The 26,410-nt window shown below is 42.1% G+C and overlaps 1 protein-coding gene across 6 annotated transcripts in view; it reads right to left on the bottom strand.

Moving 5' to 3' along the window:
* Nucleotides 1-26,410, bottom strand: part of USP32 (ubiquitin specific peptidase 32) — a 214,867-nt gene that overhangs the window by 11,335 nt on the left and 177,122 nt on the right. For all 6 annotated transcript variants that reach the window (XM_051824715.2, XM_070061011.1, XM_070061012.1 and 3 more), the window contains 8 exons: nucleotides 25,347-25,520; nucleotides 24,005-24,179; nucleotides 23,560-23,711; nucleotides 20,253-20,364; nucleotides 18,977-19,188; nucleotides 10,396-10,580; nucleotides 2,811-2,897; nucleotides 1,379-1,499 (listed from right to left, as the gene is read on the bottom strand). In XM_051824715.2, the coding sequence (XP_051680675.1) occupies nucleotides 1,379-1,499; nucleotides 2,811-2,897; nucleotides 10,396-10,580; nucleotides 18,977-19,188; nucleotides 20,253-20,364; nucleotides 23,560-23,711; nucleotides 24,005-24,179; nucleotides 25,347-25,520 (1,218 nt within the window). The remainder of the gene's footprint in view (nucleotides 1-1,378; nucleotides 1,500-2,810; nucleotides 2,898-10,395; nucleotides 10,581-18,976; nucleotides 19,189-20,252; nucleotides 20,365-23,559; nucleotides 23,712-24,004; nucleotides 24,180-25,346; nucleotides 25,521-26,410) is intronic.

Genomic DNA, 26,410 nt, shown 5'->3' with positions numbered 1-26,410 from the left:
CTATAGGTAGCAGCTACAGCCCGAGGATGCATGTGGGTTAACTGTATTTAATAAACATGCCAGCTTTGATAACACTTAAAAGTGTGCAGAGGGAAGTTTATTGGTAGATCATGGCCAGAGAATATAATTTCTTGACTACAATCAGGTTTATTTCAATATTTACTTAATATTAGTATTTTTAATTTATTTCTACATATTTTTAGAGATTTATTTCTTTGAAAGGCAGAGAGAGAGAGATCAATCGATCTCCTATTGCTGGTTCACCCCTCAAATGCCCATTATAGTTGTAGTTGAGCAAAGCTAAAGCCAGGAGCCAGGAGCTCCATCCAGGTCTCCCATGTGAGATGCAAGAACCCAAGCACATAGGCTGCCATCTACTGCCTTCTCACACAAATTAGCAGGAAGCTGGATTAGAAGTAGAGGAGCTGAGACTCAAACAATTACTCTGATATAAGATGGAGGTGTCACAAGCAGTGGCCCAAACCTCTGTGCCACAATGCCTGCCCCCAATATTAGTAATTTTTTTTAAATGTAATGCTCCAGTCTAGAAGACATAAGATAGTAAAACCTAAGCAATCATGTCAATAAATCAAGTGTCATAGAGAATGCCACTAAATGTTTTTCTGGTTACACTTAAGATGTCTAAAACAGTATAATTAAACTGGGGAAAATTTCCCATATGAAGCCAGCATTTTTTTAAAGACTTATTTAGGCCGGCGCCGCGGCTCACTAGGCTAATCCTCCACCTAGCGGCGCCGGCACACCGGGTTCTAGTCCCGGTCGGGGCGCCGGATTCTGTCCCGGTTGCCCCTCTTCCAGGCCAGCTCTCTGCTATGGCCAGGGAGTGCAGTGGAGGATGGCCCAAGTGCTTGGGCCCTGCACCCCATGGGAGACCAGGATAAGCACCTGGCTCCTGGCTTCGGATCAGCGCGGTGCGCCAGCTGCGGTGGCCATTGGAAGGTGATCCAATGGCAAAGGAAGACCTTCCTCTCTGTCTCACTGTCCACTCTGCCTGTCAAAAAAAATAAAATTAAAAAAATTTAAAAAAACCACTTATTTATTTATTTGAAATTCAGAGTTACAGACAGACAGAGAGATCTTCCATTGCTAGTTCACTCCCCAGATGCCTGCAATGGCTGGGACTGAGCCAGGTGGAAGCCAGGAACCTATAGTTTCACCTGGGTCTGCCATGTGGGTAAAGGGGCCTAAGCACTTGGGCCCTCTTCCACTGCTTTCCCAGGCCATTAGCAGGGAGCTGGGTGGAAGTCGAGCAACTAGGATATGAACCAGCGGCCATATGGGATGTGGCAACATTACCTGCTTTGCCACAATGCCAGCCCCACGAATCTACCACTTGAGGGTGACCCTGGCTACTTACTCTTTCCTGTGAGGTTTGATAGCGAAGGTGAAGGGCTGTGGGATCCCAATCCACGGCAATATAGGCATTTCCAATGAAAGCTCTATCTTCCCCACAATCAATTTTACAGCCTCTGCAAAATCTAAAAGCAGGGGAAAGATCCATAGAAGAAATAATCATAAAGGAATTTAAATTTTTGTAATCAGAAATACTCTCCTTTCCAACTTTTCTACTTTCTTCTTGGGCTTCTAAATTGAGATTCTGATAAATGTAAAGCATATTTATTAATAATAGCATGCTTATCACTTATTAAGTATTTGGCTTCACAAAGCACTTGATAAACCTTTGTTAATGCACAGGATGATGTGAATTTAATGGCAAATAAATGATGGAACTGGCTGTGTGAGACAAAGTAGCTCTTATGAAATTCCTAAATTCAGTTATTTCATGCTCTAAGGGAAGACAATTTACCTGGGACAACAAGGCCTATCTCCTGGTTTGTACAGTGGCACATGAAAATACGACAGGCCTTCAAAAAGTTTGTGGAAAACGCATATTATGAAAAAAAAATGAATTTCAAAAATTTTTGCACCATAATAAACTTACCTTTTTATTAAGCTTTCCACAGGGAAAAATTGTTTTTTAATTTATTTGAAAGGCAGAGAGACAGAGACATTTCATCCTTTGGCTCTCTCCCTCAGTGACTGCAACAGCCAGGAATGGGCCAGACTGAAGCCAGGAGCCTGGAACTCAAGCTGGGTCTCCCATGTGGGTGGTAGGAACCCAGACACTTGAGCCATTGCCCGCTGTCTCCCAGCGTGCACACCAGTAAGGGAACTGGAATCAGGAGTAGAGACGAGACTCAAAACCAGGCACTTTGGCATGAGATCTGAGCATCTTGTGTACTGAGCCCAAGGCCAGGTTCCCCACAAACTTTCTGAATCATCATTGTATATGTATATAAAAATTTATGGCATTACAAGGGGAGGGCGTGACAAAGTCATGATTCCAATGCCTGTTTGACACTCAGTTTGCTAATCTATTACAGTTCTCTAAAGGTTCACTTCAGTCTTGCCAGGTGCCTTCCTTGCTTTAACAGCAATGACTGATGGATCTGTGCAACTCTTTTAAAAACCAAAACTAGACTTCTATTAAGGCCTAGTAAATAGACTATGTTCTACCAGACTCAGAACTGCCAAACTGATTTATATTTAAGGAGCAGAAGATCCAGAATAATAAAGATTGAAAATAAACTATGAAGTTGGTATGAACTGTGGAGTTCATACAACTGGCTAAGTCTCAAAAGTAAAACTCAGCAATCAACCTCACAAGAGTCTCATTATTTGCTATTACTTCTCATAACTAGGAATATCTTTGAAAAACTGTGTAATATCTAACTCTGCGTGGCTCTGCAATTCTACCAAAATGTTTCTTTTGCAAAAGCTCACTTTACCTGTACCATGGGCACCAAGCACAGGAGTTTCCATCTTTCTGTACAACTCGTAGAGTGAACGGGTATTGATAGCCCATGCTGTCATCACTGAAACAGAGCAGAACACAAACCAAAAAGTGTCAGAAGCCTTTCTGGTGTGGGGTTCAACTCACTTTCATCTTCCTTTGAAGAATCCTAGGAAAGGGCAGCTGCCATAGCAGTATGCAAACGCTCACAGCACAGTATTATCCTAATCCCCCACCTGCAGCCTTGAGCCAGCTCCATTCTGGACTCCCAAGCTATAACTGGATGGCCAGATGTCTCAAAAAGAGTCCATGTGGTTCACGAACATGTTCAAAGATAAGCTAATCATGAAGCCAAACGACAATTATCTTCCAGCCATAATTTTATCAGAGGACTTAATTCACATTAAATTGAAATAATTAGACAGTTTCATGCCAAGAACATTGACACATCACAGAAAGTTGAATATTTAGGTGCTTCCTTTAATCAGACTCCTGATATAATAACACATGCTAGGTACGCACCTTTTCCCTGCCTTATCTACTCAAAGACAGAAATGACTTATTAAGCTCAGAGAAACCTTTTTTTTTTTTTTTTTTTTTTTTTGACAGGAAGAGTTAGATAGTAAGAGAGAGAGAGACAGAGAGAAAGGTCTTCCTTCTGTTGGTTCACCCCCAAATGGCCACTAAGGTGCTGCGCCGATCCAAAGCCAGGAGCCAGGAGCCAGGTGCTTCCTCCTTGGTCTCCCATGCAGATGCAGGGCCCAAGCACTTGGGCCATCCTCCAATGCCTTCCTGGGCCACAGCAGAGAGCTGGACTGGAAGAGGAGCAACCGGGACAGAATCCGGAGCCCCAACTGGGACTAGAATCCAGGGTGCTGGCACCACAGGCGGAGGAGTAGCCAAGTGAGCCGCGGCGCCAGCCAAGCTCAGAGAAACTTTTTTTTAAAAAATGTATTTATTTATTTCAAAGTCAGTTGCAGAGAGAGAGAGAGAGAGAGAGAGAGAGAGAGAGAGAGAGAGAGGCCTCCTATCTATTGGTTCATTCCTGAAATGGCTACAATGGCTGGGGCTCAACGCTGGCTCCACAGTGTTTCAAAAACCATCACCACCACCACCTACATCTGAAAGTTGTTCACCTTCCCAAACAGAAGCTTTTACCCATTAAGCAGCTGTAAACTCCCTCCCTTACACCCAGACCCTGATCTCTAATCTATTTTCTGCCCTTATGAATTTGCCTATTCTAGATACCTTATAAATGAAATCATACAATATTTATCATTTGTGTCTGGCTTATTTCACTTAGCATAGTACTTTTAATTAAAAATTTGAAAGGATTGATTTTATGTATTTGAAAGGTAGAGTTACAGGGAGGGAGGGACAGAGACAGAAGAAATCTTCCATCCCCTGATTCACTACCCAAATAGCAATAAGAGCCATGGCTGGGTTAGGACAAAGCCAAGAGCCAGGAACTCCATCCAGGTCTATCACGTGGGTGGCAGGGGACCAAGCACTCAGGAAGTTTTCCACTGCCTTCCCAGGTACTTTAGCAAGGAACTGGCCTGGAAGTGGAATAGCTGGGACTAGAACTGGCCTTGAGGGTGGTGACTTAAACTGCTACACCACAACGCTGGCCCAGAGCATAGTGTTTTTTTTTTTTGTTTTTTTTTTTTTTAATTTTTTTTTTGACAGGCAGAGCAGACAATGAGAGAGAGAAAGACAGAGAGAAAGGTCTTCATTTACTGTTGGTTCACCCTCCAACGGCCGCTGCTGGCAGTGCGCTGTGACCGGCGCACCGTGCTGATCCGAAGCCAGGAGCCAGGTGTTTATCCTGGTCTCCCATGGGGTGCAGGGCCCAAGCACTTGGGCCATCCTCCAATGCCTTCCCGGGCCACAGCAGAGAGCTGGCCTGGAAGAGGGGCAACCGGGACAGAATCTGGCGCCCAGACCGGGACTAGAACCCGGTGTGCCGGTGCCACAAGGCGGAGGATTAGCCTAGTGATCCACGGCACTGGGCCTAGAGCATAGTATTTTTAAAGTTCATTTATGTTGTAATGTGTATCAGAATTACATTCCTTCATTTTTATAGTTAAATAATATCCCATTACATGTATATGCCACATTTTGTCCATTTATTTGTTGAAGGACATTTGGCTTGCTGCTCTGACACATTAGATTCTTTTGATGGGAATCAGATGCAATTTATCATTTCACCCACGAATATCTCATCATGTACTTCCAATGCAGGCTGGACAATCTTTATTTAACCCAACCCAATACCCATGCCTTCATCTATACCATGTCACTAAAACAGCTTTCAGAAAGGTCACCAAAAACCACCACCTTATCAAATCCAGAGGGCAATTTCCACTCTTTTTTTTTTTTTTTCTTGATTTTTAAAAGATTTATTTACTTGATGGGAGCTGGCACTGTGGTGCAGTGGGTTAAGCCACGGCCTGTAGCACCAGCATCGCATATGGGCACAGGTTTGAGTACTGGCTACTCCATTTCTGATCCAGTGCCCTGCTAATGCACCTGGAAAAGCAGTAGGAGATGGTTCAAGTCCTTGGGATCCTGAACCAATATGGGAGACCCGTGAAGAAGCTCCTGACTCTTGGCTTCGGCTGCAGTCCAGCCCTGGTTACTGTGGCCACTTTGGGAGTAAACCAGCGTATAGAAGCTCTCAGTCTCTCCTCTCTGTCACTCTGCCTTTCACATAAATAAATAAATTTTAAGCAAAAAAAGGGACACATTTATTTGAAAGGCAGAGTGACAGAGAAAGACAGAAATCTGCTGGTTTACTTCCCAAATGGTTGCGATGGTCAGGGGCTGGGACAGGTTGAAGCCAGAAGGCAAAATCCATCCTGGTCTCCCACATAGGTGGCAGGGACCTAAGCAACTGGGCCCTTCTCTGCTGCCTTGCTAGGCACATTAGCAGGTAGATGGACTGGAAGCAGAGTGGCCAAGACGTCAATCAGTTTTCAGATGAGATGCAGGTTTTACAAATGGTGGCTTAACCTGCTCACCACAATACCTGCTCCACTTGCTCTTTTTAATTCCAAATGCTGGAATGCATCAGGAATTAACATCTTAGCATCTTGGGGTCAGAGTTGTAGCACAGTGGCTAAGGGGCTACCTGTGATGTTGGCATCTTATGTCAGGGCTGGTTCATGTTCTGGCTGCTCCACTTTTATTCCATCTTCCTGATAATGTGCCTGGGAAAGCAGCGGCAGAAGGCCCAAGTACTTTGGTCCCTATGATCCCATGGGAGACCTGGATGAAGCACCTGGCTCCTGGCTTATGTATGGCCCAAACAGGACCACTGTTGTCATCTGGAGACAGAACCAGTGGACAGAAGACATCCTTCTCCCTCTTTGTAACTCTTTCAAATAATAAAAGAAATAAATCTTGGCCAGCACTGTGCCTCACTTAGGCTAATCCTCCACCTGTGGCACCGGTACCCCAGGTTCTAGTCCCGGAGAGGGTGCTGGATTCTGTCCCGGTTGCTCCTCTTCCAGTCCAGCTCTCTGCTGTGGCCCAGGAAGGCATTGGAGGATGGCCCAAGTGCTTGGGCCCTACATCTGCATGGGAGACCAAGAGGAAGCACCCGGCTCCTGGCTTCAGATTGGCGTGGCGCTGGCCGTGGCGGCCATTTCGGGTGTAAACCAATGGAAGGAAGACCTTTCTCTCTGTCTCTCTCTCACTGTCTAACTCTGCCTGTCAAAAAAATAAATAAATAAAAATTAAAAAAATAAAAAAATAAATCTTAAAAGAAGAATCTTGGAATATTTTCTTTTTAAAAAAATATTTTGAGATTACTTATTTATTAGATTTATTTTACTTATTTGAAAGGCAGAGTTACAGAGAGTTCTTCCATCCACTGGTTCACTCCCCAAATGGCCACAATAGCTGGAGCTGAGCTGATCCGAAGTTAGGAGCCAGAAGCTTCTCTCATTTGGTTCCCAAGCCATTCTCTGGTACTTTCCTAGACCTGTCAGCAGGGAGCTGGATTGGAAGTAGAGCAGCTAGGACTAGAATGGGCGCTAATATGGGATGCCGGTGCTGCAGGCCTGGGCTTTAACCCACTTTGCCATGGCGCCAGTTCCTCTTGGCATATTTTCTATCTGATTTTATTATCTGGTGTTAAGGTTTTTTTTTTTCCTCTTAAGATTTACTTATTTTATTATTTGAAAGTCAGAGTTACAGAGTAAGAGGAAGAGACAGATATTCCATGTGCTGGTTCACTTTCCAGATGGCCACATTTCAGGTCTCCCATGTGTATGGCAGGGGCCCAAATACTTGGTCCATCTTCCACTGCTCTTCCTAGGCCACTGGCAGGGAGCTAGATTTGAAGGGGAACAGTCGGGACTTGAAAGGGTGCCCATATGGGATGCTGGCAGCTTAAGTAGCTGGTTTATCCATTACGCCACACCACCAGCCCCAGTGTTAAGGTTTTAAATACCAATTATTTGTTGATGACATCTACACTTATAGCTCTAAGAAAGGACGTTCAGGCCGGCGCCGCAGCTCACTAGGCTAATCCTCCACCTAGCGGCGCCGGCACACCGGGTTCTAGTCCCGGTTGGGGCGCCGGATTCTGTCCCGGTTGCCCCTCTTCCAGGCCAGCTCTCTGCTGTGGCCAGGGAGTGCAGTGGAGAATGGCCCAGGTGCTTGGGTCCTGCACCCCATGGGAGACCAGGAAAAAGCACCTGGCTCCTGCCATCGGATCAGCACGGTGCGCCGGCCGCAGCGCACCGGCCGCGGCGGCCATTGGAGGGTGAACCAACGGCAAAGGAAGATCTTTCTCTCTGTTTCTCTCTCTCTCACTGTCCACTCTGCCTGTCAAAAAATAAAAAATAAAAAAATAAAATAATATAAAAAAAAAAGAAAAAAAGAAAGGACGTTCAAAAGAACTGGAAAAGGGGGAGTGAGGGAGAAGGAAAGGAAATATCATTTTATTCTTAGAATTTATCTACAAACTACATTGAATATGTTAAAAACTAATTAAAAATTAAAATAAAAAATTAAGGGGGCTGGTGCCGTGGCGCACTAGGTTAGTCCTCCACCTGCGGTGCTGGCATCCCATACGGGCGCTGGGTTCTAGTCCCAGTTGCTCCTCTTCCAGTCCAGCTCTCTGCTGTGGCCTGGAAAGGCAGTGGAGGATGGCCCAAGTGCTTGGGCCCCTGCACCAGCATGGGAAACCAGGAGGAAGCACCTGGTTCCTGGCTTTGGATCAGCGTAACTCCAGCCATTGCAGCCATTTGGGGAGTGAACCAACAGAAGGAAGACCTTTCTCTCTGTCTCTCTCTCACTGTCTGTAACTCCACCTGTCAAATAAATAAATAAAAATCTTTTAAAAAATAAATAAAAATTTTAAAAAGACCAGAAAAACCTTAATATAAAAACACATATCTTGGGGGCTGGTGCTGTGGTATAGTAAGTAAAGCCACCGCCTGCAGCGTCAGCATCCCCTATCAGCGCCAGTTCAAGTCCTAGCTGCTCCACTTCCGATCCAACTCTCTGCTATGGCCTGGGAAAGCAGTAGAGATGGCCCAAGTTCTTGGGCCCCTGCACCCACGTGGGAGACCTGGAAGAAGCTCCTGGCTCCTAGCTTCAGATCGGCACAGCTCTGGCCATTGCAGCCAAGTGGGGAGTCAACCAGCGGATGGAAGACCTCTCTCTCTCTCTCTCTCTCTGTTTCTCTCTCCTCCTCTTTATGTGTAACTCTGACTTTCAAATAAATAAATAAATCTTTAAAAAAAAAAGCCAAAAAAAAACCCAAAAAATCATATCTTGAATATCATTCAATATCTTGAATTTAACTTGGATGGTCTCTTCCTGCCAGAACTACCTCCTCCTTGTTTTCTTCTTTGTATTAATTGGCAGCAACAGTCACAAACAATGGCTATAGACTCTATTCTCCCTCTCCCTCATACTTCATATTCAATTCATTGGTAAGCCCAGGAAAGTCCTCTTTAGATTTTTACTTCAAATTTAATCTCACTTGACTGTCATTTCTGCTAAATATAACACTCATCAGTTAAGTTGCTTATCTATTTTTTTAAAATTTTTATTTATTTATTTATTTATTTTGACAGGCAGAGTGGAGAGTGAGAGAGAGACAGAGAGAAAGGTCTTCCTTTGCTGTTGGTTCACCCTCCAATGGCTGCCATGGCCGGCGCATCGCGCTGATCTGATGGCAGGAGCCAGGTACTTATCCTGGTCTCCCATGGGGTGCAGGGCCTCCACTGCACTCCCTGGCCACAGCAGAGAGCTGGCCTGGAAGAGGGGCAACCAGGACAGAATCCAGCGCCCCGACTGGGACTAGAACCTGGTGTGCCGGCGCCGCAAGGCGGAGGATTAGCCTAGTGAGCCGCGGCGCCGGCATAGTTGCTTATCTATTATTTGCCATTTTCCTTCAATATTTATTTACATTAAGCTCTATCCTAATTATCAAAAGACCCCATATCAAAGATAACTTGTTTGACTCAGTTGCCACAGAAGCAGAACTCTGATTTGCAATATGAAAACAAGAAAATGAAATCCAATTCAACTGGGATACAAATAAGGTATCACAATCCCAAAGATTATTCAAAGTTCAATAGAATACCATTAGGAGGAATGGAAAGAAAACAAAACGTTTATCTTTACCTAGTTAAATGACATAGTATGGAAATAATTTAACTGAATCATTTGTTATGACATGAGATGTTTTTAGAGTTCATGTATGACGAAACAGATCATGGAAAAATTAAATGAAGAATTTATTTTGTGCAACAAAATCTGAAGTCTATGTGTTTTCCATGAGCTTTTTTAAGAAAAGATTTTATTTATTTGAGAGGTAGAGTTACAGAGAGAGGAAGAAACAGAGACAAAGGTCTTCTATCAGCTGGTTCACTCCCCAAATGGTCACAACGGCCAGAGCTGGGCCGATCCAAAGCCAGGAGCTGGAGCTTCTTCCGGATCTCTCACGTGGGTGCAGGGATCCAAGCACTTGGGCCATCTTCCACTGTTTTCCCAGGCCATAGCAAAGAGCTGGGTTGGAAGAGGGGCAGCTGGGACACTAACTGCCACTGCAGGCGAAGGTATAGCCTACTATGCCACAGGGCTGGCCCCATGAACTTTTTTAAAAGCCCTCATATACAATCATTTTTAAGACTTTCCCATCCCCAGATAAATTTGTCTTTTAATTCCATTTTCCATGAACTCTCTGAAGTACCCTTCACATGTACACTGTTACTCCCATTCTCAATCTCAGAGATTAAGATGACACAAATTTCCTGATGAATTCACTCTTTACTTTTACAATAACAGAAGACAAGAATATTACCTAAAGCACTGGCAGGAGGGATTTAGGCAAGAGGTTAGTAAAGGGTTATTGGACACCAGGATGTCTAAGAGAGGAAAGAAAGCTTTCCCTCCATACGCACAGTATCAAATCAAATGGCTGTATTATATGCTTTCTGAATGGTTCTTCCCAGAGTCATTAACTTAATGTGGAATGAGTTCTAGTAATCACACAGAATTCACACAAATCATTGAGAGTTTGAGAACTGCAAGTCTAGGTGATGCCCTGAACTCACCAATCCTGAGCATGGTTACTAGCTTCCTGAGGTGGGAGTGGGCTGGCTAATCGAGACACTTGAATCCAAACTGCATCATAGAGGTCTTTCTTCCGGGTATGCACAGTACATGGCACAATCAGTGGCATTCCAAAAAGGCTGGGGCGATTCTTCTGAGATGACAGGAAATAGAGTTCTGTCCTCATCTATGTGTAAAACAAGAGGAGAGAGAGATGAGAAGAGAGATTTCTGATTCCTCCCTTCAGTTTTTCTAAGACGGCCAATAATAGGCATTGCTACCATTTTCAAATTAGTATCACACTCATCTCTTTATTTATAGAACCATCTATGGTAACATGAAGAGAAAGGCTATTTAAAATAGAGTCATTGAAAGATTCAGGTATTCCCAATTTCAGAGTTGTTGTCCATCAAACTTGGATTTCAGCAACTAATATATTTTTTAAAGATATATTTTTTTATTTGAAAGGTAAAGTTACAGAGATAGAGAAGGAGAGAGGGAGAGAGATCTTCCATCCACTGGTTCATTCCCCAAATGGCCACAATGACTGGAGGTTGACCAGGCTAAAGCCAGGAGCCAGGAGCTTATTCCAGGTCTCCCACATAAGTGCAGGAGCCCAAGGACTTGGGCCATCTTCAGCTACTTTCCAGGCACATAGCAGAAAAATGGAGCAACTAGGACTTAAATGGGATGCCAGCACAGCAGGACGTGGCTTAACCCACTGGTGTCATAGCACTGGCCCCGGAAATTAATATTTTCAAACTATTTTTTTCTGATAACATTTCATACATATACTGAATCATATATATAAACTAGTAATAGTTTCATAGTTTAAGGCTTTTAAAAAATTAAAACTATTTTTTTCTCTAAAGTATGGCAAAAACCAAAATGCTCCCTTCAAAATTTTCTAAGAGGAAGTTGTTGATAGCAGTTGTTATGGCATAAATACCCAAATATTTGGAGACTTGTGAATCCCAGTTACTAATTTTTTAACAACTTACCACCTTCCTAAAAGCAGCTAAGAGATCTTAGCTTTTTTTTTTTAAACAAATGATAGAATATAAAGTAAAAGGAATTTAAATTTGCTTTGAATATGTTAAGTAAAATTTAAAAATAAATTATTCATTTGAGAGGCGGAGGGAAAGAGAACTAGAGATCCTGATGTTTCACTTCCCAAATGCTTGCAACGGTCCCAGGCAGGGGGCCAAACCCAGGAACTCAATTCTTGTCTCCTACATGGGTGGCAGGAAAACAATCTCTTGGGCTGTCACTACTGCCTCACAGAGTGTGCATTAGCAGGAAGCTGGAATCAAAAGCCAGAGCTGAGAATCAAACCCAGGCACCTAGGTAAGTGACGCAGGTGTTTGTGTGTTTAAATATTTATTTTATTTATTTGAAAGACAGACTAACAGAGAGAGAAAGAGAGAGAGAAAGTCTTCCATCTGCTGGTTCACTATCTAAATTGCTGCAACAGCCAGGACTGGCTAGGCTGAAGCCAAGAGCCAGGAACCAGGAGCTTCTTCATGGGTCTCCCATATGCGTGCAGAGGCCCAAGCACTTGGGCTTTCTTCTACTGCTTTCCCAGATGCATTATCAGGGAGCTGGATTGGAAGCAAAGCAGCCAGGACTCAACCTGTGCTGATATGGGATGCTGTTTTTGCAGGTGGCTGCTTAATCTGCTATTCCACAACACCAGCCCCATAGGTGTGTTAACCATTTGGACAAACACCTGGCCCCAGAGTTTTAAAAATGATATTCCTTAACACAGAAAATTCAGAGAATTAGATTAGAAAGAGTTGCTTAATAACAAAAAAGTTGGGGCCGGCGCAGTGGCTCAGCAGGTTAAAGCCATGAACTACAGCACCAACATCCCATATGGACACTGGATCCAGTCTTGGCTGTTCCACTTCGGATCCAGCTCCCTGCTAATGCACCTAGGAAACTAGCAGAGGATGGTCCAAGTCCATGTGGAAGAACTGAAAGAAGCTCCTGGCTTGTGGCTTCAGCCTGGCCCAATCTTGGCTGTGTGGCCATTTGGGGAGTGAACCAGCATATGAAAGATCTCTCTCCTGGGGCTGGCGCTGTGGCGTAGTGGGTAAAGCCACCGCCTGCAGTGCTGGCATCTCATATGGGCGCCGGTTCAAGTCCCGGCTGCTTCACTTCTGATCCAGCTCTCTGCTGTGCCCAGAGAAAACAGTGGAAGATGGCCCAAGCCTTTGTGCCCCTGCACCCATGTGGGAGACCCAGAAGAGGTTCCTGGCTCCTGATTGGCACAGCTCTGGCCATTGCAGCCAATTGGGGAGTCAATCAGCAGATGGAAGACCTCTCTCTCTGACTCGCCTTCTCTCTCTGTGTAACTCTTTCAGATAAATAAATAAATCTTTTAAAAAATTATAAACTTACTAGAGGTTATTGTTTCTAGATTAAAATATACTTCTGGTGGCCTGTGTTGTGGAGAGCAGGTTAAGCCTCTGCATGTGACACCAGCATCCCATATTGGAGCACCAGTTTGAGTCCTCCCTCTCTGTTTCCAGTCCAGATCTCTACCAATGCACCTGAGAAAGCAGTGAAGGATGGCCCCAGTACTTGGGCCCCTACACTCACGTGGGAGACCCAGATGGAGTTCCTGGCTCCTGGCTTCCATCTGGCCTAGTTCTGAGTGTTGCAGCTACTTGGGGAATTAACCAGCAGATGATATCTCTGTCTCTTCCTGTCTCTCTGTAACTCTGGCCTTTCAAATAAACAAAATTAAATCTTTTCTTTTAAACATTTATTTATTTAATTATTTGAAAGTCAGCATTAAATAGAGAAAGAGAGATCTTCCATCCACCAGTTCACTCGCCAGATGGCCACAAAGGCAAGGCTGGGCCAGGCTGAAGCCAGGAGCCTCTTCCAAGTCTCCCAGATGGGTGTAGAGGACCAAGTACTTGGGCCATTCTCCACTGCTTTCCCAGGCACATTAGCAGGGAGCTGGATCAGAAGTGAAGCAGTCAGGACTTGAACATCATCCTGTTATGGTAACCTTTCCCTATGCCCTAGAGGTAAAAACCTGCTCGTTTCTCACTGGTTAAATCTTATTCCCCACTCTACTGCAGAAATTTATTTTACTTTTCATATTTATTTATTTGAAAGGTAAGAGTGACAGAGCTTGAGGGAGAAAAGAGAGAAATCTTTGATTTACTGGTTTACTCCCCAAATGGTTGCAACATCCAGGTCTGGGTCAGGCTGCAGATAGGAGCCAGAAGCTCCATCTGGGTCTCCCACATAGGTGGCAGGGGTCCAGGTATGTGGGCCATCTTCTGCAGCCTTCCCAGGCACATTAGAAAAAGCTGAGCTGGAAGTACAGAATAGCAGGGACTCAAACCGGCACTCCAATATGGGAATACGGGCATCCAGCGGGGGTTAACCTGCTGCACCATGATGCCCACCCCTCTGTCCTTTAAAAATAATTTCATTAATTTTAAAGGCAAGTAGACAGAGATAGAAAGAGTGACATCTCCCATCTACTGGTTCTCTCTTGCAATGTCCACAACATCATGGCAGAGCCAGGCTGAAGCTAGGAGCTTAGAACTTAATTCATGTCTCACATGTTGGTGGCAGGGACCCAAGTATTCAAATCATCAACTGCTGCCTCTCAGGGTGTACCCTGGTAGGAAGCTGGAATCAGGAGCAGAGCCAGGGCTCAAACCAATGCACTCTGATATGGGATGTGGGTATCCACATAACATCTTAACCACTGAAACTGCATCAAACACCAGACCCTTCATATTTTCTTATTGGTATCTTTGGATGGAACTGAGGTTCTTACTGTGTTCAAATTCAGTTCTATAGTTCACCTGGAATTGTGAGAGGTAGGTGCTGATTAGTAGGATATCTATTTGTCCCAGCACCATTTACTGAGAACATGATTTTTCTCTTACTGTTCTGCAATGTCACCATTGTTATAAATCAAGTGCTCATGTATGTGTTTACCTATTTTTTCTTAATGATTTATTTGAAAGGCAGAGTTAACACAGAAAGAGATACAGACAAAGAGATCTTCCTTCCACTGGTTGATTTTCCAAATGGCCAGCACGGCTAGGGCTGGGCCAGGCAGAAGCCAGGAACCTGGAACTCCATCCAGGTCTCCCACATGGGTAACAAGGCCGAAGCCCTTAGGCAATCTTCTGCTGCTTTTCCCATCAGCAGGGAGCTGGATAGGAAGTGGTGCAGCTAGGACTCGAACTGGCACTCATAAGGGACAATGATGTTGGAGGCAATGGGTTAACCTGCTGTGTCTCAGTGCTGGCTCCTGTGTACCTATTCTTACGCTCTATTCTATTCCACTGGTATGTCTTTCCTTGCACAAATATTTCAAGTACCACAGCTTTATGTAATACATGTCAGCATCTAGTAGCTCTATTTCTCATGCCTTATTGTTTTTCTTTTTTTAAAAAAAAGATTTGTTTATTTATTTGAAAATCAGAGTTACACAGAGAGGAGAGGCAGAGAAAGAGAGAGAGAGAGGTCTTCCATCCATTAGTTCACTTCCTAGTTGGCCACAACAGCCAGAGCTGCGCCAATCCTTAGCTAGGAGCCAGGAGCTTCATCTGGGTCTCCCACGTGGGTGCAGGGGCCCAAGGACTTAGGCCATCTTCTACTGCTTTCCTAGGCCATATCAGAGAGCTGGATTGGAAGTGGAGCAGCTGGGACTTGAACCAGCGCCCACAGGGGATACTAGCACTTCATGCCAGGGTGCTAACCCGCTACGCCACAGCGCCTGCCCCATCCTTATTGTGTTTTTGAAGTTTTTATTTAATGAGTGCATTTTTTCATAGATTTAACTTTAGGAATATAGTGGTTCTTTCCCCCATGTCCCCCCTACCTTATTGTGTTTCAAAAGTTATTATGGTTATTCCTGGTGTTTTAGTATTTCTAAATCAGAATCAGCTAATCAAGTGATATACACAGAAGTGTGACCATGCACGCACACATAAAGTTAGTATTTTTACTGGATTTTATGTTCAATCTGTAGATTAGTTTGTGGAGGACTGGAATCTTTAAAACACTGAATCTTCTAATCCACAAACACAGCCTATTCCTTCAAATATTTATTTTAATTTCTGATAATATTTTATTATTTACTATATAGATATATCTTCTAAAGTTTATACTAAGTACTTAATTTTTGGATGGAAAATCTAAATTTTTTGATTGTATGATAATTGGTATTTGTAGTAAGTTAAATGGTAATCCCCCAAAAGATATGTCTATATTCCAATATATACCTATATTCAAATTACCTGGAAAAGGTAAATATGATCCTATTTGTAATAACAGTTTTTGCAGATGTAATTAAATTGAGAAACTTGTGCAGAGATCATCCTGGGTTATCTGGGTGGGCATTAAGTACAATGACAAGTATCCTTGTAAGAGACAAGCAGAAGGAGAGGGAAAAGGCCATGTGGACATGTGGAGGTTACAGTTATGCAGCAAGGAAAGTCCAAACCACCAGAAGTTGGAAGAGGCAAGGAAGCATTTTTCCCTAGAGCCTTTGGAAGGAGCACAGCCCTCCTGACACCTTGATCTGGATTTCTGGCCTCCTGACTGTGAAAGAATAATTTCTGCTATTTTCAGACACAAAACCCGTGATGAGGGCCAGTGCTGTGGCACAGAAGGCTAAGCTTTTGCCTGCAGTACCAGTATCCCATATGGGCACAGGTTCAAGTCCCATCTGCTCCACTTCTGATCCAGCTCCTTGCTAATGCGTCTGGGAAAGCAGCCAAGGATGGCGCAGGTGCATGGGTCTCTGTACCCACGTGGGAGACCCAACAGAGCTCCTGGCTCCTCCTGGCTTCTGCCTGGACCAGCCCTGGCCACTGCGGCTATTTGGGGAGTGAACCAATGGATAGAAGATCTCTCTCTGTTTCTTCTTCTCTATTTCTCTGTCTTTGAATTAAATAAATAAATTAACAAAAAAACTTGCAGTATTTTGTTATAAAAGTCCTAAGAAACTAATACAGTGCCTTTAGCACAACTTCATTTTTTCTTGTTGCTGCTACATAATTAATACTTGATTCTTTACAATGATTTTGCATCCTTAAAAAGTTCAGTTCATCTGCTTTTTAAATGAATAGGGAGAAGTACTTTTTAAAAAAAGATTTATTGCACTGCGGCTCACTTGGCTAACCCTTCACCTGTGGTGCTGGCACCCTGGGTTCTAGTCCCAGTTGGGGCTCCAGATTCTGTCCCGGTTGCTCCTCTTCCAGTCCAGCTCCCTGCTGTGGCCCAGGAAGGCAGTGGAGGATGGCCCAAGTGCTTGGGCCCTGCACCCGCATGGGAGACCAGGAGAGGCACCTGGCTCCTGGCTTCGGATTGGCGCAGCACGCCAGTCACAGCACGCCAGCCGTAGTGGCCATTTGGGGGGTGAACCAACGGAAAAGGAAGACCTTTCTCTCTGTCTCTCTCTCTCTCTCTCACTGTCTAACTCTGCCTGTCAAAAAAAAAAAAGATTTTTATTTATTTGAAAGGCACAGTTAGAGAGACAGAGAGAGAGAGAGAGAGAGAGAGAGAGAGAGAGAGAGAAAGAGAGAGAGAAAGAGAAAGAGAAAGAGAGAAAGAAATCTTCCATCTGCTGGCTCACTCCCCAAATGGCAGCAACGGGTAGAGCTGGGCTAGGCTAAAGCCAGGAGGCAGGAGCTTTAGGAGTATCTTTTAGTCCCATAGATGTAATAAATTAGATGGGAATATAAAAATAAAAGTGAATTTTATAGTTTGGATAATTAATGCATTTCAGGAATTTTCTAATAGTCCTAGTTTTTATTTTATAAAAGTCCAAAGAACTCAATCAGTTATCCAGTGCAAAATTATTACCAAAACACAGGATGTTCAATTTCTTATCTAGTGCTTTCTATTTTTTTCCAAGTTGCCACTGTACCTAATGACTACCTCTTTAACAATATCTAGTTATTTAACAGATCACAGTTTTCAAATTTTTCTATTTATTTATTTGAGAAGAGAGAGGGAGAGACAGCTTTTATCTGCTGCCTCATTTGCCAAATGCCTGTACTAGCTGGGAACACCCTGGGTCAAAGCACGGGACTGAGAACCCAAACCAGGTCTCCCATGTGGATGGGTGGATGGCAGGAACCCAATCACTTGAACCATCATTGCTACTTCCCAGTGTCCACATTAGCAGGAAGCTAATCAGGAATGGAGCTGCACACTGAATCCAGGAACTTGGACGCGGACGTCTTTCTTTTTTTTTTTTTTTTTTTTTTTTTGACAGGCAGAGTGGACAGTGAGAGAGAGAGACAGAGAGAAAGGTCTTCCTTTGCCGTTGGTTCACCCTCCAATGGCCGCCACGGCCGGCGCGCTGCGGCCGGCGCACCGCGCTGATCCGATGGCAGGAGCCAGGAGCCAGGTGCTTTTCCTGGTCTCCCATGGGGTGCAGGGCCCAAGCACCTGGGCCATCCTCCACTGCACTCCCAGGCCACAGCAGAGAGCTGGCCTGGAAGAGGGGCAACCGGGACAGAATCCGGCGCCCCAACCGGGACTAGAACCCGGTGTGCCGGCGCCACTAGGCGGAGGATTAGCCTAGTGAGCCGCGGCGCCGGCCAGGATGCGGACGTCTTATTCACTAGGCAAGGATGCTTGGCCTGACATCTTTTTTTTTTTTTTTTCTCTAAATCAAAGAGTCACCCTTTAATGAAGTAGCTATATACAAGTATGCATCAAAAAGTTCATGGAGGGGGCTGATGTTGCAGTGTAGAGAGTAAAGCCACTGCCTGCACACCGGCATCCCATATGGGCACCAATTTGTGTCCTGGTTGCTCCATTTCTGATCCAGCTCCCTGATAATGGCCTGGAAAAGCAGCAAGAAGATGGCCCAAGTGTTTGGGCTCCTCCTGCTCATGTGGGTTATCCAGATGAGGCACCTGGCTTGAGCCTGGCCCAGTCCTAGTTGTTGAGGTCATCTGGGGAGTAAGCCAGCAGATAGAAAAGCCCCCCCCCCCTTTCTCCCTCTTTCTCTGTAACTGTGACATTCAAATAAATAAATATTTTTTAAAAAAGTTCATGGAAGAATGGAATTGGAAGATTCCACACACTTTCTGAAACACCCCTGAATAAGTCTATTAAGGGAGGAATTATGCATAGCTTGTCTTGCCCAAGAACATCCATGTGTCCTCCAAAAATATTATAAGCATACACAAACAAAATACAAAACGAATATAAAAAGAACGTTCTCCAAAGATATTCACAGTTAACGGCAGAGATGTACATGCCTACATGTGCAACAGTATACACCAATTTTTACAGAAAGTAGTCCTTAGAAGCACCAGCTATCCTGCTGTCTCTTAATGTAAGAGTGAGGAACGCCAATTTTTATACTTGATCTTAGCCAAAAGGCCGAGAAGTGATGGGAATGCCAATTTTCACATTGGCTATCATATATGATACTAAATCCTGGCCCTGATCACGTACATTAGTATATGCCACACTTGGAAAGTGTGTTCGATGAAGGAGCTGTAAAGACAGAAAATGCCTATATTTCACAAATGACACTGGCATGACCAGCAGTAAGTTGTCTAACATTTAACTAACCATTTTTCGGTGGACGGCAATGATGTAGCCTGTAAAGGGGTTGTCAGGAAGAGACGGCATATGACCATTCACCATTCCATTTGTGAAGTTCTTTTCAGTCCCACATGGTACAACAGTGTTTGGCATTCCATTGGGGATGAAGATTGGTCGGGGCAGATCCCCATTGGTAGTTAGGGTGAATATGCCATTTGTAGATGGGGAAGAGGAGAAATCTACAAATTCAAAGATAAGTAACGTATGATAAGCTTGTGGTACCTTCACCTTAGTTCTTCTGTCAAGTATCCTGAGGCCTGAACCACACTGACAGTACTGTCTCTTAACACAGCATTGGGAAAAACTATAGTTAAAATAATAATTGTAAATTTACTGGAAGATTCATTTTCAGAATTCACTGCCACTATGATTAAATGGCAAAGCACAGTAACTTCTGGAAACTGTTAAGGAGAATTTGCAAAAACCTATATTAGTACCATCTTATAGCACAAAGACAGCTCTAAAACTTTTCTTTTTCCTGTCCTCTAAAAATGCATTTCTCCATTCCTCTAAAAATGCTCTAATATAGTAGCCTCTAGTCAAATGGTTTTTAAATGAAAATTAAATTAAAATTGTATTCCCTCAACCTCACTGGTCACAGCCCAAGTGTTCAGTGCCCACGTGACTGCTGGATACTGTACCAGATGGCAAATATCACAGACAGTTTTCCTCACTGAGTTCTACTGCAGAGTGACGTTCCAAACAGAAAGCAACATTACACAGCTACCCATCAGCCATCAGTACCATTTGCTAAATACAGTGAGAGGAGTCTCATTTCTGTGAAGCCCTTTATGGTTCTGAATCAACCTAATATAAGCAGTAAAAAGAAGAACAGACAAAGCACTAATACTGGTTGAAAGGATTTACCAAATGACCGTATTAAATCATATGTGATTTTTTATACACAGATTCCTTTTCAATTATATTTATTGTTTTTATTTACTGGTGGCGTGTTCCTCTCACACCATCTGTTTCATATTAATATTAGATAAATGAGCTAAAAGAGGTCTGAATTCCAATGGTATTTTAGGTAAAAACAACTGATCTTAGTCACTTAGGTTCTTTGATATTTAGGTTCCTTATCTATTAAGTGAGGATTATGAGCCAAATGACCAGTAAGGTTTCCTTTGTGTTCCAAAATTCTCTTGTTCTTGTATCCTTGGCACAAATATAAAAATGATGAAAACCCTTGGGCCAACACTTAAAGCTGAGATCAGGAGAAGAAGCACTAGTTCCACCTTACCTGTCTGTACTGGACTGGAAGCAGAAACTGGAGAAGCAGGGATAGGGATTTCAAATGCACACAAAAATCCACTCACTGACAGTCGTACTTTTTGGTTGTCCTGAGGGAAGTTCTACAAAAAAGAGGAAAGATGAAAAGGTAGAGATGTTTCAGATAAATGTTTTATTAAAGATTTATTTTTTTGAAATGCAGAGTGACAGAGAAAGAAGCAGAAATAGTGAATCAAAGAGATTTTCCTTCTGCTGCTTTATTCCCCAAATAGTCACAATGGTCCAGGGTTGGGCCAGGCTGAAGCTAGAAGCCAGGAACCCTATCTGGATCTCTCCCAACATGGCTGGCAGGACCCCAAGTGCTTGGGCCATCTTCTGCTGCTTTCCCAGGTGCATAAGCAGGGAGCTGGATCAGAAGTATAACAGCTAGGACCAGAACTCACTATACCACAATGCCAGTCCCTCAGATAAATCTGACAAATTCTCTCTCTGATACACAATGGAAGAGAATGACTTAGAGAGTGACTTTCATCATGAAACAGTAAGATTGAATAATCTTTCAACTAAAATTATGGTCTTGATAAAAATAACTGAAATTTAACCTCAATGTCAAAGAAAACCATTACTTCTTCCCTACTGTCTATGATTGACAAGCTTTGTTATTTGTTTCAAGCATCTGAACTCCAGACCCTCAAAGAGATGTCACACTCACATTTCAGATGAAGGAAGAAATGTCAGTGAGGTAGATTTTAAAGGGCAAGTGCTGTGGTGCAGCTGGTTAACGCCCTGGCCTGAGTGCTGGCATCCCATATGGGCACTGGTTTGAGACCCAGCTGCTCCACTTCCGATCCAGCTCTCTGCTATGGCCTGGGAAAGCAATATGGCCCAAGTGCTTGGGCCCCTGCACCCACATGGGAGACCCAGAGGAAGCTCCTGGCTTCGGATTGGTGCAGCTCCGGCTGTTGCGGCCATCTGGGGAGTAAACTAGCAGATGGAGGGCCTTTCTCTCTGTCTCTCTGTCTCTACCTCTCTCTGCCTCTCCTTTCTCTGTATAACTCTTTCAGATAAATAAATAAATCTTAAAAAAAAAAAAGAAACCCCAATAATAAATAATACCAACAGAAGAAGCTAAGTTTGAGGTGGATGATATCTTTATTAAATTGTTTATATGCAGGAAGATGTGATTTGTGTGATTTTGCCTTTACTCTTTAATTTTGTAGTGTGATTAAAGGCCGAGAACGTACAACTAACACTTGGTATCTATAGAGGACTGATTCCAGGACTCCAAACTCTGCAGGTGTTCAAATATCCTACATAAAATGGTGCAGTATTTGCATATAACCTATGCACATCTTCCTGTATACTTGAAACTATTTCTAGATTATGGGCAATACCCAATACATTGCAAAATGATAGGCAAATAGTTACAGTACATTGTTTACGGAGTAATGACAAGGAAAATAAGCCTACATATGTTTATAACATCTCTTTTTTCTTTCTTCCCCCAATTTTTTGAGCCATAATTGGTTAAATCCACAGATACAGAATCCAAGAATAGAGAGGGCTATTTGTATACTCATAAATACTAAAAACACACATTTATAAATACATAAAATAATTAAATTAGGATGACTTCTAGTGAGAGTACAGTGCAGAAGAGTGCTCATGTGCAGTTGGGGGAAACTTATACCATAGTGAAACAGCTAGATCACTCCATACAGGCAGTTTTGCCTTTCAAATAATAAATAAATAAGTCTTTTAAAAATCATCATCATTATTATTCCTTTATTCTGGCAGACAACCTTTTAAATTTCTGGGTTAGAAAACAAATGGTGCTGGGAAAATTGGATCTCCGCCTGCAGAAGTATGAAACAAGACCCCTACCTTACATCTTATACAAAAATCAACTCAAAATGGATCAAGGATCTGAATCTATGACCTGATACCATCAAATTCCTAGAGGAGAACATTGGGGAAACTGCAAGACATTAGCACAGGTAAAGAGTTCTTGGAAAAGATCCCAGAAGCACAAGCAATCAAAGCCAAAATAGACAAGTAGGGTCATATCAAGCTAAGAAGCTTCTTTACTGGAAAAAGAATATTCAGCAAAGTGATGAGACCACTGACAGAACGGGAGAAAATATTTGCAAACCATAAAACTGATAAAGGATTAATATCTAGAATCTATAAAAAGCTCAAGAAACTCAAAAACAAAACAAATAATCCACTTAAGAAATGAGCAAAGGACTTGAATAGGCACTTTTCAAAACAGAAAATTCAAATGGCCAACAGACACATGAAAAGATGTTCCAGATCATTAGCCACCAGGGAAATGCAAATCAAAACCACAATGAGGTTTTTCACCTTCACCCCAGTTAAAAAGGCTCTCACATAAAAATCAACAAACAATAAATGCTGGTGAGGATGTGGGGGAAAGGTACCCTACTCCACAGCTGGTAGGAATGTAAACTAGTACAACCATTGTGGAAGACAGTATGGAGGTATCTCAGAAAGGTAAAAATAGATACATCATATGATCCAGCAATCCCACTCCTGGGAATTTACCCAAGGGAAATGAAATCAGCATATGAAAGAGTTATCTGTACCTCCAAGTTAATTGCAGTTCAATTCACAATAGCTAAGATATGGAATCAACCCAGATGTCCATCAACTGATGACTAGATAAAGAAATTACGGTACATATACACTATGGAACAATACTCAGTTGTAAAAAAAAAAACCAATATTCTGGTTTTTTGCAAGAAAATGAATGCAATTGGAAACTATTACACTTAATGAAATAAGCCAGTCCCAAAAAGACAAATAACGTATGTTTACCTTGATCTGTGGTAACTAAGAGTACCAAAAATGTAACGTATAGGAGTGAAATGGACAGCCTGAGCTTTGATGATTGTTTATAGCCCTTGTCTCTACTGTTGACAAATGGTGTTTTTTTCTTCTTACTATTTGTTGACCTCCTTACTTAGCGTAGGGTTAGTTTTATGAGTATAAAACTAAAATGAAAGTAGATCATTGTAAAATTAAGAGAAGGAATGAGAGGAAGTAGGAGGAAGGGCAGGTGCATGGGCAGGAGGGTGGGTAGGGTGGGAAGTATCAACATGTTCCTAAATATGCATATATGAAATACATGAGACTTGTATACCTTAAGTGAAATTTAAAAAAAAATAAAACTAGACAATATCTTTTTGTTTGGGTTTAGTTTTGAACTAACAAGTAGTAATAATTGAGAAAACTGATCTGTGAAGGATAGAATCAGAGGTATCCTAGGGAGAGCACAGCAGAGCAGATGACATTACCTTTATGTTGGAACTGTGTACTTCTGCAAGAAGGATTTGTTCTGGCTTAAGTCCACAGAGATCACTCAGCTGTTTTTTCAAACCAGTGTACTTTTCATCCATATTTAGCCTTAGTCCATATCGTACGGGAGTTGTACCATCTAACTTAATTACTAGTAAAGAGAAAATATCTTTTATCAGTAAAATTCAGGTTTTGTTGAAAGTCTTACAAACTGGATGTGGATGTATGTTTGAAATTAAAAAAAGAATCAACAAAACGGGCTCATGTTCCAAATCTTGCAAATTTCAAATCATACCACCAACTAGTCTGCTAGATTATAACATACTGATGAACAATCCTTATGCGAACCCATTAAAAATAAACAATCATACTTGTAAATTTAGGCTGTTTTAATGAGGTAAAAGAAAATGGAATCCAGTAATACTTCACGACTTTGTTACTCACCTGTTATTTCTAAGTGCATGTAACTGTCCATTGGTAGTGGCAAAGACAAAAAATTGAAGGGATCAAATCGGACACTTATATGCCCACACGTTTTACATTTGACTTGGGATCTTAGCTGCCCATGAAACAAATCCACAACAATTGATCGATTTCTCCTCAGATGGTTGTCCCAGGCCTAGCAAGAAAAAACATGACAAAATATTTTTCAAAATTCAAAAGATAAGAATTTCTACATAAATCCAAAGGGATTAGTTAAATGATTAGATCTAAATGTCAAGGAATAAACCTTAATATTCATTTAAAATATAAGATCTTTCTACCTTTAAATGTATAACTTAAATATAGAATTTAAAATGTACTAAATAGAGAGCAGAGAAAACCAGTTATGGAATCAAACCTAATTCTTTCTGAGCAATCTGTAAAATATTAAATTCAGATGGAAAATCCTATTTTTCATTTCTTCTGGCCATGCTAACAATCTTGAAGATTAAAGTTCTTTGTTATAAAGCAGATAAAATATGCTTATAGGAACAGAGGAGCTGTTAAACTCCAAATACAGAAAATGTAAGGAAATGGAAAGAGTATAATCGGTTTATGCTGTGTTTATGTGTTGCAATATTGCACTGTACTCCTTAAAAATGTACAAATACTACATGTTAATCCAAAATGTGAAAAGAGGAAAAAAAATCTTTAGCAAAAACCCCACCAAAATATGTCCACTGCACATTACTGTAGCAGTTAGGGGAATGAGGACTCTAAATTCTGCTGGATAATTACTCCTGCTTCCTATCATACAAAGTTTAAAACATGAAAAGGCATTATTTTTCTATTTTCATTTAAAGTACTTTTCTTTTGGTATTATAGCATAGGAATTAAGCCCAGATAAGTAAATTCCTCACAGAATTCATACAATTCTGGTCACAGAATAATTTAGTTTGCACTTAATTTATGTTACACATATTTGTGGTCAGAATGTTACACTGACAAACCAGGGCCAGCATTGTGGTACAATGGGTAAAGCTGCCACCTATAATGCTGGCGTTCCATATGGGTACTGCTTTGTGTCCCAGCTGCTTCACTTCCGGTCCAGCTTCCTGTTAATGACCTGGGAATAGCACGGAGGATGGCTCAAGTGCCTCGGCCCCTGGAACCTATATGGGAGACCTGGAAGAAGCTCCTGGCTCCTGACTTCTGCCTGGCCCAGCCCCAGGCCATTGCGACCATCTGGAGAGTGAACCAGTGGGTGGAAGACCACTCTGTCTGTCTCTCCTTCTCTCTAACTCTGCCTTTCAAATAAATAAAATGTCTTTAATAAACAACAACAACAACAAAACTGACAAACCTCTGCAGCTACTTCCCAATCTGGCCGGCCATCACTGTCCTTCAGTTCTACATATGGCTTCTCATGGACTCGGTTCAGATCTTCATGAAGACCATCCAAAAGAAAAGCCAAAAGTTCTTGGGAGTCTTGTTGTTGGAACCCATTAAACCTGGGAGCATACTTCGCTATTGTCCACTATAAACATAAGAGAAGTCATGGCTGTTATTTCCTACCCCATAAAATTTGTGATGCACATGCCTTATAAATGAATCAGAGAGTGCATAATCAAGTAAGTAACTTAGTAGTCTGTCTCTATTTCAGCAAGTGTTTTGGATAATCACAAAATCTTTTTAATTTTTATCTCAAATAATCAAAAAGAAAAACACTGGCTAATTTTGACGTGTCAGCATCATATAAGCAAACAGTTCTTCAAGCACACAGATGTTAAGACAGAAATAATAAAATAGCATTTGTTCACACTGAGAGACTTCCTGTTCTACATAATGTTTCCTTACTCAGTTTCCTTTTCTGGTTTTGTCATAGGCTTTTATTTCAAGAGTCAGAGCAGTGACTATGAGGACCATGAGGACTAAGCACTAAGGACTAAGCCATCTAAGCACTTTGAGTCTTAGTTTCTTCAGCCACAAAACAGAGATAGTAATGTTGAAATACAGTCTAGGACTAATAAGAGAACTAAATGGGTGGTAAGTCATCAAATTTTTAGCTTTTATGATTATTAATTTTTAACCTAAAAAACTTTCACCTTGTTTTAAAACAGATAATACTCCTAACTTCACAGCTTCACTAAAATCTACTTCATATATGCCATTAATTTAAAACTTGCAGCCATTAAGTACATTCTTTCCTCCTGTTACTTTTTTATTTTCTTCAGATGCTGCTGTAAATGCTGGGTATATCTGGAATGAACTGTGCAGTTAGTTATCACTAACAGTGAAGGATTCCCAAATAAAGTTTACTCTTTATATAACGAAGACATTTGATACATTAGTAAAATGAACAACATTCCAAATTTAAACTATGCCTTTGGTCTTTTTGACATACTACATATTAAGAGCACTTCAAAA

Source organism: Oryctolagus cuniculus, chromosome 17 (assembly GCF_964237555.1).
Source record: "Oryctolagus cuniculus chromosome 17, mOryCun1.1, whole genome shotgun sequence".
Taxonomy (NCBI): domain Eukaryota; kingdom Metazoa; phylum Chordata; class Mammalia; order Lagomorpha; family Leporidae; genus Oryctolagus; species Oryctolagus cuniculus.
The sequence above is the reverse complement of the archived record's forward strand: the minus strand, read 5'-3'. Positions and strand labels throughout refer to the sequence as shown.